The sequence below is a fragment of the Budorcas taxicolor genome, chromosome 6, assembly GCF_023091745.1.
Source record: "Budorcas taxicolor isolate Tak-1 chromosome 6, Takin1.1, whole genome shotgun sequence".
Lineage (NCBI taxonomy): Eukaryota > Metazoa > Chordata > Mammalia > Artiodactyla > Bovidae > Budorcas > Budorcas taxicolor.
In genome coordinates this window covers 89,756,498-89,769,107 of record NC_068915.1, presented here as the reverse complement: position 1 = coordinate 89,769,107, position 12,610 = coordinate 89,756,498, and the positions used below count along the sequence as shown (strand labels likewise).

Below are 12,610 nucleotides of genomic sequence, written 5' to 3'. Positions count from 1 at the left end.
CATGTACTTTATGGGCAAAGTTATTGTTTAAAAATGAAGTATTTAGTAAATTTGTTAGAGAAACATTCCAGCTAATTAGAAGAGACTATATTTGTAGATTTTAATTATAACCTTAAAAAAAACCCATTTAAGCCTCCCTCCCACACTTGCAATTAAAAGTGATTCTTCCCCCATTTCCAGTTCTATGTGCAAGAGATTTTTTGATATTTCAGATATTTCTAAGCTCTCTTCCTGTTATTTTGACCTTGCAATGAAGAGTCTAGCTATCTTGCAGGAAGCAATTTTCCCTCATACATCCTGGGGTCATTTTGCAATAGATGGCCTTAGGTGGTTTTTTTCTCCTTTGCTTGCATAGAGCCTCATCTTTCAACTGATGGCTGTGACTGAGCTAGTTTTTCTTTTTTTTAAATCATTGTAGCAGCTACAATATCATCAGTCAGGCACCTCCTTACTTGAGAAATAAGGCTTTGTGGGAACTAACTGCCTTGGCTTTTTGTCAGACATAGACTCTAGAATGGCCTGGCAATAGATATCTTCTTAAACAAACAATAGCAACAAAACATGAAATTACACAGTCATCTTTCTAAGAAGCAGAGCTTCATCTTTCTGAGATTTAAATAATTATATATATGACCAGTATCTCTTTGTGTTTGGCATGAGTCTGAGGAGAAAAAAAAAAAGATATTTTTTAGCCAAAAGTAGTGATGTTACAACATATCATTTTGGTTTTCAAATATCTTCAGACAAACTTTTTATGCATCCTTTAGGCATCTGACACAAGTCAGGGACTGCAGTGGACAGTCCCCAGATTACTGAATTTTAGGTGGTTGAGTGCTGCTTGGTCAAATGGCTCTGTAACTTCAGACAGGGGGCATCTGCTAAGTTGAGGTCAACTCAGGACTGTATTGATGAAGTTGATGAAAGGATGAGAGGGGAATTGGGGCATTTGGAGAGCTTGCTGATTTCTGATTACTTCACTTTGCCATGGCCATGCAGCAAAGGGGCCTTTAGAGAGCAGAGGGATAGGTGGGGCTTCCCAATGACTCAGAGGGTAAAGAATCTCCCTGCAATGCAGTAGGCACAGGTTTGATCCTTGGGTGGGGAAGATCCCCTGGAGGAGGAAATGGCAACCCATACCAGTATTCTTGCCTGAAAAATCCTATGGACAGAGGAGCCTGATGGGCTACAGTCCATGGTGTCCCCAAAGAGTCAAACACGACCAAGCTAATAAACACACAGGGAATGGTGCACAGATCTGTGGCTTTACAGGATCAGATAAAGGACCTGGACAGGACATCTTTTGTGTTTTGAGGGGATGCAGTTGGGGAGGTGGTGAATGGAAGAGACTTACCTAATCTGTGACTCCTGCAAGCATTAGAACCAGAACTGATGTGTAGAAGATCAAAAGAGAGGCCAGGGGATGGGGGAAGGTGTGTGGAGAGGAATCCCATAAAATAACATTTACAGAGCTTTGTGTACGTTCCATGTTTGATCATATAAAATCATATACTTTAAATCTAATTTCTAATAGGAGAACTTAGGCACACTGAAACTCTTTGTATCGCCCTCTGATGAAATGGGAAATCCTGGGGATTTTTGAATTCCCTGTCCGGGGATATTTAAACACTTGAGAGTGCTGTATAGGGGATTTTATCACCCCCTCCCTTTCAAACTCAGAATCTAAAATTTCAAGGTAGATTTTAGTGTTACCCTCCCCGTTTATTTATCTTAGACATATTGTTAATGATGTTCAAAGGATGACAGGTTTTTAAGCAAAGAATGAAATTTATCATAAACACAGTGATTGTACAGCTTAAACACATCTTGTTTAAAGGAATTGTACCCTTTGTTAATTCCAAGTAATGAAAAAAGTGTTAATTTCTTCAACAAAGAAATAGTAGAGATTCTTAGAAGTCTTTTACTTTTTGAACTTGTTTCCCTGTTTTTGTTCTATTTTTATAGCTGTGATGAAGGCTATGCTGGGGCCAGATGTGAGAGAGTTGACTTGTTTTACCTAAGAGGAGACAGAGGGCAGATTTTGGTGATTTGTTTGATAGCAGTTATGGTAATTTTTATCATTTTGGTGGTCAGTATCTGCACATGCTGTCAGTAAGTATTTTTAAATTTAATTTTAAGGAAGTCTAAAAACTTTTATCTTTCCTTTCCTATCTTCTTTCCTTCCTTCCTTCATTCCTGCCTTTTCTCTTCCCCCCTTTTTTAATTTAAATTACTTTTTACAGTTCACCATCATTTACTCTGAAGCACACATGACATGATTTTTGTCATTTTTCTAAGCATAATTATAATTAAAATAAAATTTATATAAATACTCTGAGAAAGAGGAAGTGGGCAAAATGGATGAAGGCGACCCAAATATATAAACTTCTAGTTATAAGATAAACAGGTCATGAGATGTAATGTACACATAGTGATTATAGTTAATAACACAGTCTGGAATATTTGAAAGTTTCTTAGAGAGGAGATCTGGAAAGTTCTCATCACAAGAATGAAAAATTTTGTAAGTGTAGAGATGGATATTAAATACTAAACTTATTGTGGTGATCATTTTCAATATAAACAAATATCAAATCATACCTGAAATGAATAAAATGTTATACATCAATTATATATCAATTTAAAAAGTCAGTTTTGTTGTTCAGTTGTTAAGTCGTGTCCAACTGTCTGCAACCCCATGAACTGCAGCACACCAGGCCTCCTGCCTGGACCTTCACTGTCTCCTTGAGTTTGAGCTGTCGTCCCCTTCTCCTCCTTCCTTCAATCTTTTCCAGCATCAGGGTCTTTTCCAGTGAATCAGCTTTTCACATCAGGTGGCCAAAGGATTGAAGCTTCAGCTTCAGCATCAGTCCTTCCAATGAATATTCAGGATTGATTTCCTTTAGGATTGACAGGTTTAATCCCCTTGTAGTCCAAGGAAATTAAAAAAAAGTCAATTATTTAGCCCTAGAGTCCATCACATTTTATGTAAGTTTGTTAATAGTTTAAACAATACTTTTCTTAAACTATACTACACAAAAACTTTGAAAGATAGAAACAAAAGTATTTTTTATTCGTCACATTAAAATAATGAATTTTATTTACAAAAGATGCCTGCACTGTCTTTATTTTTCATTATATACCTCAACTTTATTAATCAAGAAAATCCTTGTTTTTTCTCTGAGACAGAATGGCTTAGTACAATGCTTTAGTTTTAGAAACTCATCAAATTTTTTATCAGGCCAGGACTCCCACACAGCGTGCTGAAAAAGCATTTTCTTAAAATGCTACCTTCATGTCTCGAGAAGCCTCCTAAACTGTACTTTAGACTGTGTTTCTCATTACAGGAAGGTGTTACATGATTCCTTTCGTTACAGCATTCTTGGCAGAAAAGCGTTAACACAGCTACCAGCTGTTTAGAGAAATTTTTGTCCCAGCTGTGCCATCAAACACATTTGAGAACTTGGACAAACCTCTTAATCTCTTTAAACTTTAATTTTATTTTCTGTAAAATGAGAAGATTAAACTCTCATTTACAAATAATCTGTAGGATTCCTTCTAGCTATAAAATTGATAGATATTTATAACATTTTACTTCCTTTATGGCAAAAAGGAATTTTAGAATGCCAAGTTTGGAGCAGCGCTGGGAAATGCTCTATTTTACTACATTCATTTTGCATCATATTTTAAGAAAACTGGACTGCACTACAGAATATCTAATACGTTTCTTAGTTAATTTATCTAGAAACTTAATTAACATATTCAGAGATTACCCTCATTCTCTTAGTTTTATGTCAGTTTCCATTTTGTACTATCTTTTATTTACATACTAAATAATGCTTATCAGTCTATTTTGTAAAATGACTTGACCTGAAAAGTTTTCCTGTGCTTAACAAGCTCTAAACACAATCAAGTTCTATGTTCCTCCTATGTAGCTATAACTACATTCTCTCTGTGCTTTTCTATTGTAGCTGTTTGAGCCTAGAGAAAGGGATGGGTTAAGACAGACCTAAAAAATTTTTCTTAATGAACCTGTACATTTTTACCAGTCTAGAAATAAGATCATAGGCTTTCTTGATGTTTAATTTTGTGACTGCATTAACTAAAAAGACCACTCTAATTTCTAACACTTTGTTTTCCAAGTCCTCTTCGGAAACGTCGGAAAAGAAGAAAGAAGGAAGAAGAAATGGAAACTCTGGGTAAAGATATAACTCCTATAAATGATGATATTCAAGAGACTAGTATTGCTTAATGGTAAGTATGATAAACTTAGTAGATGGGGAGCTCTTCAGGTGACATTTGCCTGGTGAAGTGGGGTTTAATTGCATCCAGTAAATCATTGATTGGAATTTGATTATGTTTAAAATATCTAAAAATAAATTGACAATTTTTCCATTGAATCTGAAGCCAGATAAAAGACTTTATCATATCTTTCTTTTGCATGGTACCAGCGATAGAATATAGACTTTTACACAGTTTTTCTGATGCACTTAGATCAGTCTGGTTTCTAGTTCTGTGTGGTTGTGGTGGCTATTTTATATTCTTATAAAATATTATAAGATATTTGATATATTTTTCACTTAGGGACACAAATAAGAAAGATTTTAGTTTAGACATCTCACATTGAAAGGAAATAGCAAAAGCAGTGTTTTGGTAATAACCACGTTTACGGAGCATTTACCACATTCCAAGCACTGTTCGAGGCTCTTTTAAATGTTCCATCATTTGAGATCCGAGCAGGAATCACAAATTCTCTCAGATGATCCAACAAAGACATTTTGATGAAGGGGCTGGGAGGGCAGGGTTGAGGGGACTTATAGGAATATTGAGGCTCCCAGAGTCTAGCAACTGCTGGAGGCTGTCCCCGACCTGTGCCTGAAAGAGCAGAAAAACACTTACCTTGCCACTGAGAAGCTGGCTGTGCTCTAGGGCCCACCAGGCAGAAGCTGTAGCTATGGATGGGAATAGCCAAGGTCAGCACCTGAACAAGGAAGGAGGCAGGAGCGGGAGAAGAATATCCCCAGACCTCTGTCCTCTTGCCTTCAGATCTTCAGCAGGTACCTTTCACTAGCCAAACCCAACAGGAACTCAGGGGGCAGGGGAGCCCATGTGAAGCAGTCCATAGGTCAGGCTGCAATCTGGGCTCCCCCTGGAGTGCTGAGCAGAGGAAGGCTCCAGGGGGTAGATGAAGCATAGCTGGCTGAGTCAGGCAGGGCAATTTGGTCTGTAATGGCATCAAACTCCACCAAGCTGGTTTAAAATAAAGGAAATGTATTGCCTCACAAGGACTGGCAGTCCAGAGGAAAGAGAACAGTCTGCTTGTACCAGAGTTCCTATGCAGAGAACTATTATTTCTGCCTTTCTGCTTACCATTCCAAGAGTTGACTTCATCCTTGGCTAAGTCCTCTTAGGTCATAGAAGAAGCTAGCAGTAACCATGGCCACACACTGCCTTGTTCATCTAGCAGGAGAAAGTGGTGGCTTTCCATAGCTTGCCCAACAAAATCTCCTTTTCCAGAAACGCTCAACTGAACAATAGAATACAGTAAATGGTTATCAAGAAATTATAATGTTCTTCTGGCTTATTATCAGAATGACATGAATGAATTGAAAACAAGAACGCTGACTCTGGAGGTTTTTGTTTTTGGTGTGTGTGTGTGTGTGTGTATTTTATGAGATTGCAAGGAGAATACGTGGCTCATGTCCTGAAAAACTTGGAGCTCCCCAAGGGTTTTGGCAAAGCCTTTTTAAAGGGCAGGTGGGAGGTGGGATGGCTGGGTACATGATCATCTTGTGCACAGTTCTCTGAGTGGTGGATGATGAGGCAGCATGGTGGTGTCATAGGGATTAACATTATCAGTTTTTAGGCCCCAGGAGAAACTTGGGGCTACGTGTTCAGGGTCATCAGGTAGGTAACTTCCATTTGGTGGGAGGTTTTCCCATTGGCAAAATAAGTCAGGAAATTTGCGTCAAATACTATTAATTAGGTACTTGAGAGAGTACATAAAGCAGAGGATATGGGTGAAGGCAGGTCTCAGGAATGCCCCCAGAGGGTCTTGCTTGGTTACAATTCCCCCCTTTTCTTATATATTCCTCAATCTTGAGGAGAACGAGTTTTGAAGAAGAAAAGGAATAAAGGTTCAGATAGAGAGGTTAATAATAAACTTGACAGAGGTACCCACAGAGTACCCACAGTTTCCTGCTTGGGTTTTGTGTTGTTGTTTTTTTTTTGTAATTACATAATAAGTTTCTTTTTAATGGCTTGCTCTTTTCATTTTTTTTTTCTTTTTTTCCTTTTTCCTATAGTCTATGAAGATTACTCCAGGTTGATGGCAAGTTACAAAGTATCTTCTTACTCATTTGAAAATGGACAGAATGGGTCTCAGGAAACAGCTAGCAAAATGAATTTTAAATAATGTATTTACTTTTTGTCCATAATGTTAATTTGTGTTATTTACTATTGTTTTTATAATAATAATAAATAATTTTATTATTATACAGTATTTGGGAAAAGCACCCAGTTAAGCAGGGACATTTTAATAAACTTCCAGTTAAGTTTTGTCACCAAAATTACTAGTCAAATAAAAAAGAAGAGTAGGAAGGAGTTTAGATCTTAGGAATTGCATTAATAATAAAACTACCATTTATCCAACACTTACTATGTGCTAAGAGTTTGAAATACATTATTTCCTTTAATTCTTTCAAAAACCTATGATTCTCATTTCTCGTGTATAGAAACAGGCCCTAAGAAACTAAAGGACATTCCCTGGTGGCTCAGATGGTAAAGAATCTGCCTGCAATGCAGGAGACCTGGATTTGATCTCTGGGTCTTGAAGATATCCTGGAGAAGGGAATGGCAACCCACTCCAGTATTATTTACCTGGAGAATCCCATGGACAGAAAAGCCTAGCAGGCTACAGTCCATGGGGTCGCAAAGAGGTGGACACAACGCAAGAAGTTAAATAATATAACCAGATTTTTAGAGTTAGGAGTAGGTGAAGCTGAAATTGGAACCAATATTTAGCCAAGTTCAAAGTTTGCTCTTAACCATCATTTTTGTTCACTGGAGTTGTTGCAACCTAATGCACAATATAACCCAAGACTTTACACTAAACTGTGTTTGTAATGACCGAGGCACTGGTACATTTTCCTGCACAAACTCAGATTGCAGAGTCCTGGATATATATTAACTGTTTATATCATGCTTTTTATAGGCTTGACTTTAATTATGTTTAATTATGTTTCTTTGCTCCTTTGTAAATTCTCAGTGATATACATGCATTACATTTCTAAAGCAAACAGCTTTGTCCCACAGTTAGGAAAATGACAGAGATGGAAAGTAATTGCATGATCATCTTTAAGCTCCAGATAAATGTTTATGCTTGCTAAAGGATAGATAAAGTACTGGAAGAGGCTCAGCAGAGCCCAGGCAGGATGTATAAGGCATATATCCTCATTTTTGTTCTTCTGGGGTTTCCCAGGTGGCGCTAGTGGTAAAGAACCCACCTGCTAATGCAGGATACTTAAGAGACACAAGTTCAATCCTTGGGTTGGGAAGATGCCCTGGAGGAGGGCATGGCAACCTATTCTAGCACTCTTGCCTAGAGAGTCCCATGGACAGAGGAGACTTGTGGGCTGTGGTCCATAGGGTCACAAAGAGTTGGACACAACTGAAGTGACTTAGGACACAAGAAAACAGTACCTGTGATTGCTCTCAGATGAATTTTAGTGCAATCAAATTATGACCATAGTCACCTGTTACTTGGGACCATCTTGGCAATGCTCCTCCAACTCCATATTACAGTTAATGAAGATTCTTTTTAAATCTGAAAAAGCAGAATGCACATTTAGCCAAAATTCCATAAAATATGGAATTTCCTACCTTGGCTTGGTGGATCATTTATAAAAACTGATGGCAGATGTCCTCAAATTACTACAGTTTGGCTGTTGTGCCTATCAGCAAAGCAGCTTTTCCAGAATCTTTGCAAATTCTAATTTGCAGTGTAGACTCCATGCCTGAAATGAAGCAGAGAATTCAGAGAAAAGGTGAAGTTGTGTATTACTTTTTAATCACACACCATATTTTAAGTGAGAATGAGGCTATGCTTAAGTATAACACAGAAATAGCTCAAATACTAGTAAGAACTAAGTGAAACAATGACCATCCTTGAAATAGGGTCAGTTTCACCTGATTCATGTTGTATACACTCTTTGCAAAAGCTTCCTCTGAGTTTCTTCATGCTTTCTCTCAGTCTTTACTGATACTAAGAGCACTTGAAACAAACGTTCATTAGAGCATTTAAAATTTTTAAAAATGCTATAAATATTTCTTCTTTCCCTAACCAAGGTTGGTTGACCAATGGAATCTCTCAAGGCAATTCAAGCTTGGAAATTTTGTTTTGATGCTAAAATGTGTCTCTTGAAATTTGGTAGATCTGAACTACGAAGAAAGAGCTTCAAAGATTTTCCTATGTTTTTAAAATGTATTTTATAATTTTTTTTGCCTATACTGAATGACCTCATTTATGTAAACTGTCAGTATTATCATGTAATAAAGTAAATTTATTTTTAAAACAAAGCAAATATATATTTGCTTAAGAATTTTCTATTGTTACCATACATTATTAATAGAAATAAATTTGAACATTATTGCCTTACAAAACCTTGTGTTTTATAGCAACTATCATGAATACCTTTGAAATAGTTTGCTCTGACCATAAGTTTTCCTTGGAAACTAAATAATTTGAAAATGTGGTAGACACTTATGAGACTGGCTACTCAGCAGCCTGGCCTTATTTTTTAGCGTCACTCCATGGTGCTAGTGGTAAAGAACCCTCCTGCCAATTCAGGAGACACAAGAGATGTGGGTTTGATCCCTGGTTTGGGAAATCCCCTGGAAAAGGGAATGGCAACCCACTCCAGTATCCTTGCCTGGAGAATCTCATGGACAGGGCAGCCTGGTGGGCTACAGTCCATGGGGTTGCAAAGAGTTGGCCACAGCTGAGCATAAGCACCAGCTGTATTTGGTTGGTCTAAGGTAGGCAATTAACAAAATTGGGCCAATTGGAGTCATTTCCTGGGAAATTGGGAACTTGAAATAAAGCTATCCTTCTTTGGGTTCTTGGAGTATACAGATGTGCAGTTCAAAGCTATTGACAGTCATGTTTTGTTCCATGAGCACCAGTAAAGCTAAGAAACTGGTGAATGAGGAACCAAGGTGAGAGATGAATTTCCTGACAGTCTGAATTCCTGTCCCATGCAATCTCAGAGTTTAGCTTCATTCAGTTCCTGTGTGTAGCCTCCATGAGACCTGTCAGTATCTTTATAATGAATTCCTCCTTTGGCTTAAGCTAGTTCTATTTAGATTTCTATGACTTGGAACCAAGATCTTGATTAACTCCAGTGTATTGTGAGATCGTGGACGACAGTTTCTTAAAGCAGACATGACGTCCTTTATGAAACAGTACTATCAAATAATGCCTTCAACTAGAGGAGCATTTCTAGCAACTATATTCCATTTATCACTGTATAGTCATTCAGGATAATGATTACAGGGGAGCGTGGAGATTAAGTAGACAGTCCAGCAAGCACTGATTGGGCATCTCCTGTAATTCTAGGCACTGTACCACCCACTGTGACAGATGCTAAGAAGGAATAGGACATGGTCCCTTGGACAGTCTACAATTTACTGGGAGGAAATAGCTACTCAGTGATAATTTCAATACAGTTTGGCTGTCTAAGAGAGGCTCAGGTATTATGGGATCAGAGAGGAGGATGACTTAGCCAGTTGAGAAGGAATCATGGAAGATTCTGGAGGGAAATTACATCTGAACTAATGCCTGGCTCTGAGAATAACGGTCTTTACCCCATATCCCAGGTAAGGCCAGATAGTTCTTGGATCCTTAACAAATTCTACAGAATTTCTTGGAAAGCCTTAGCAGTGGAGGGACTAGTGGGTGTTACTATGAGAGAATATGAGAAGAGAAAGAATGAAGGCTTGATGCCTTGTTTCAGGATGTCCTGTAAATGACAGGGTAAAGTATATGGGCATGTGAGCTAAGATGTTTCTGCTTCCAATACTGTTATAGCAATAAGCTGAGATAGAGAGCTTTTGATTTGCTTCCTGAAGTGGATTATTCCCACTCTATATTATTGCCCATGGTGTTACATAGAGAGTAGAGTAAAATGTTCTGGGTCAAATAACCTATTATTTGGAAAAGGCCCAGGTTTGTGCCAAATTTTATGAAGGAAGTCTAGGACACATTTTAGTGCCCATGGTTTTAAGACCAAGCTATTGCCTTAATGAAACCTTCATTTTAATATCGTCTGCATACACTACATTATGAGAACCTAAATATATTGGGGCATTGCTGTCATTCACTCACTCAAAAATATTTGTTAAGTACCTACTAAGTGCCAAGTACCTTGGGTCCTGGAACCTCATCGGTGGACAAATAGTGACCTCAGGGTCACTAGCTTATGTTGTAGTGGATATAATCCTTCACAGCACTGAATTTAAAACAGGGCTTTTCCAAGAAGTTATGTTATCCAGAGGACACTGTCAGACTTTCAACCTATACCACTGTCTTGGAGCATGAAACTCAAGATGTGCATTCCCAGAACTCAGTATATGGTGAGAGAAACAGTTTTCTTTCCACCCCCAAGTAATTTATGTATTTTAATAATAACTATCAGGAGAAAAAAAAAAGTTTATATTTGTTCTGTGCAAGAATCTTGGTTTATACCATCTTTTTCTTATGATTGATGAATATGGGTGCTACATTCGGTCATCTGTTCTTCAAAGACTCTTCTATGCCTCAAAGTATTTTTCTGCAAAGAAAACTGTTCCCATGTGACCTGCTTTGCCATGTGAGCACTGACACTGAAACATAACTTGCGAATAGTCTATTCCTGTCTCTTTGCTAATGTGAGTGGATCCTGAGAGTGTGTATCTTATAATAACATCTAGTTTGCACTTTTGCAAGTCCATTCAGCCTTGCGACTGTCAGCTTTTAGTGTCTGAAGTAGTCTGAAATTCTGTATTAGAAAGCTAAATAAATGATATAACTCTAAAAACAAAATCAGCAATTATTTTTCAAGAGATAAATTATGTTTGCGCTATTGGAAATTTCAAAATGTGGGTATCTAGGAACATTTATACAACAATTACAGCCAGTACTTGTATTATAAAGGAAATGTTATTTAAATGTGTTTCCGAGGACATTTTCTTCCACTTTTTCTTATTCTTACTCGACTTTCAGTTTCCAGGAAAAAAGTGCAACAGAAGTACTTCAGTAGGTGTTTTCCCTCTTCTCCTTTTTCAGCTTATTTAAGTAAAAATAAAAACAACAGAACTTCACAGATACAGAACTCAGTGTTACTTGCTGCAGAAAGGGTAATTATTCTTGTATGGTGTGTGCAGAATATAAAATATTTTGAAGCTCTGTGATCCAAGCTGGATGAAAACTTTTTCATACGCTGGTTTTAGAAAGAAGTGAGAGAGAACCTTTTTCTGACTTGCTCTATAAAGCCATTTTTATATTACTGCCATGTGTAGACTAATTTTAATAAAGCTGTCTCTAGCATATTCTTTTTTTAATACCCTAGGAACATTTGTTTACTCAATGATCCAGAACTAGCAACTCTAAAAAAATAATTTGCACAGTGCTTTTTGTTTGTTGGTTGGTCTTGTTTTACTCCTGAAGATAACCTGGTCTTGCATTGTGTACAGTCATCCCTCTGTCTCATAGCTTCAACTGCACACCAAAGTATCTGAGCTCTAATCAATCAGTGGTCCTGATCATTCTGTAAATGGCATAGGGTTGGGAGAAACTTGCTTCTGAACTATTATAACATAAAGGTTCTGAGCACAAGATCATAATTCAGACAGATTTGGGCTTCAATTCCAGGTAAATTACTATGAACCCCTGGGCAAGTTACTTAACCTTACTAATGTTTTCATCAGCAAAGTGAAAAAAAATAATAAATATGGTGGACTGAGAGAATTAGATGAGACCGTGCCAGTAACATGCTTAGCCTAGCATTTGGAATAATTTTAGTATTCTCTAGGTAAAGGTTCAGGTAATATTAGTTATTATTAGAAAGATCAATAATACTAAGGATGATGGTGGTGATGATACTGATGTTCTCTGATCACCCTTATGGAAAACAAGGAATTCTTTTCTGAACTTAAATTGCTGCACTGATACAGTAAAAGCTCTTTGTATTTTTACGAGTTCATGATCCCCAGGAATGTCAATCTACTCTTGTCTGAACAAGCCATGTTTAGGTAAAGATTCCAACTCAGTGACTGGCCTTATGCAACTGCTCATTTCTCTCCCTGTATTCTTCCTCTCTCCCTTCCCTGTTTCTTCCTTGAAAGTACCCAATGAGAAGAATTAAGGAAGAATTATTACAATGCTATTGAAAGTAATGAAAGGGCTAATAACTTTTAAACTATGCTGAGTTAAGCTTGTTATTTTTGGAACTGGGGTTGGACTTTTACCACTTATAAGCTCAACATTACTTGAATTGAGTATAGGTTGAGCCCAGGCCTGGGAATAACCTCTTCTATTGATTATTCACCATGTTCTTGCACAGTAAGAATTATCATGCAC

The 12,610-nt window shown here is 37.5% G+C and overlaps 1 protein-coding gene across 1 annotated transcript in view; it reads left to right on the top strand.

The window, feature by feature from the left end:
- The window catches only part of BTC (betacellulin), a 47,793-nt gene extending 39,291 nt beyond the window's left edge, over nucleotides 1-8,502 (top strand). Inside the window, exons 4-6 of the mRNA XM_052642066.1 lie at nucleotides 1,963-2,109; nucleotides 4,138-4,248; nucleotides 6,300-8,502. Of these exons, the coding sequence (XP_052498026.1) occupies nucleotides 1,963-2,109; nucleotides 4,138-4,246 (256 nt within the window). The 3' untranslated portion in view covers nucleotides 4,247-4,248; nucleotides 6,300-8,502. The remainder of the gene's footprint in view (nucleotides 1-1,962; nucleotides 2,110-4,137; nucleotides 4,249-6,299) is intronic.
- Nucleotides 8,503-12,610: the final 4,108 nt, after the last annotated feature.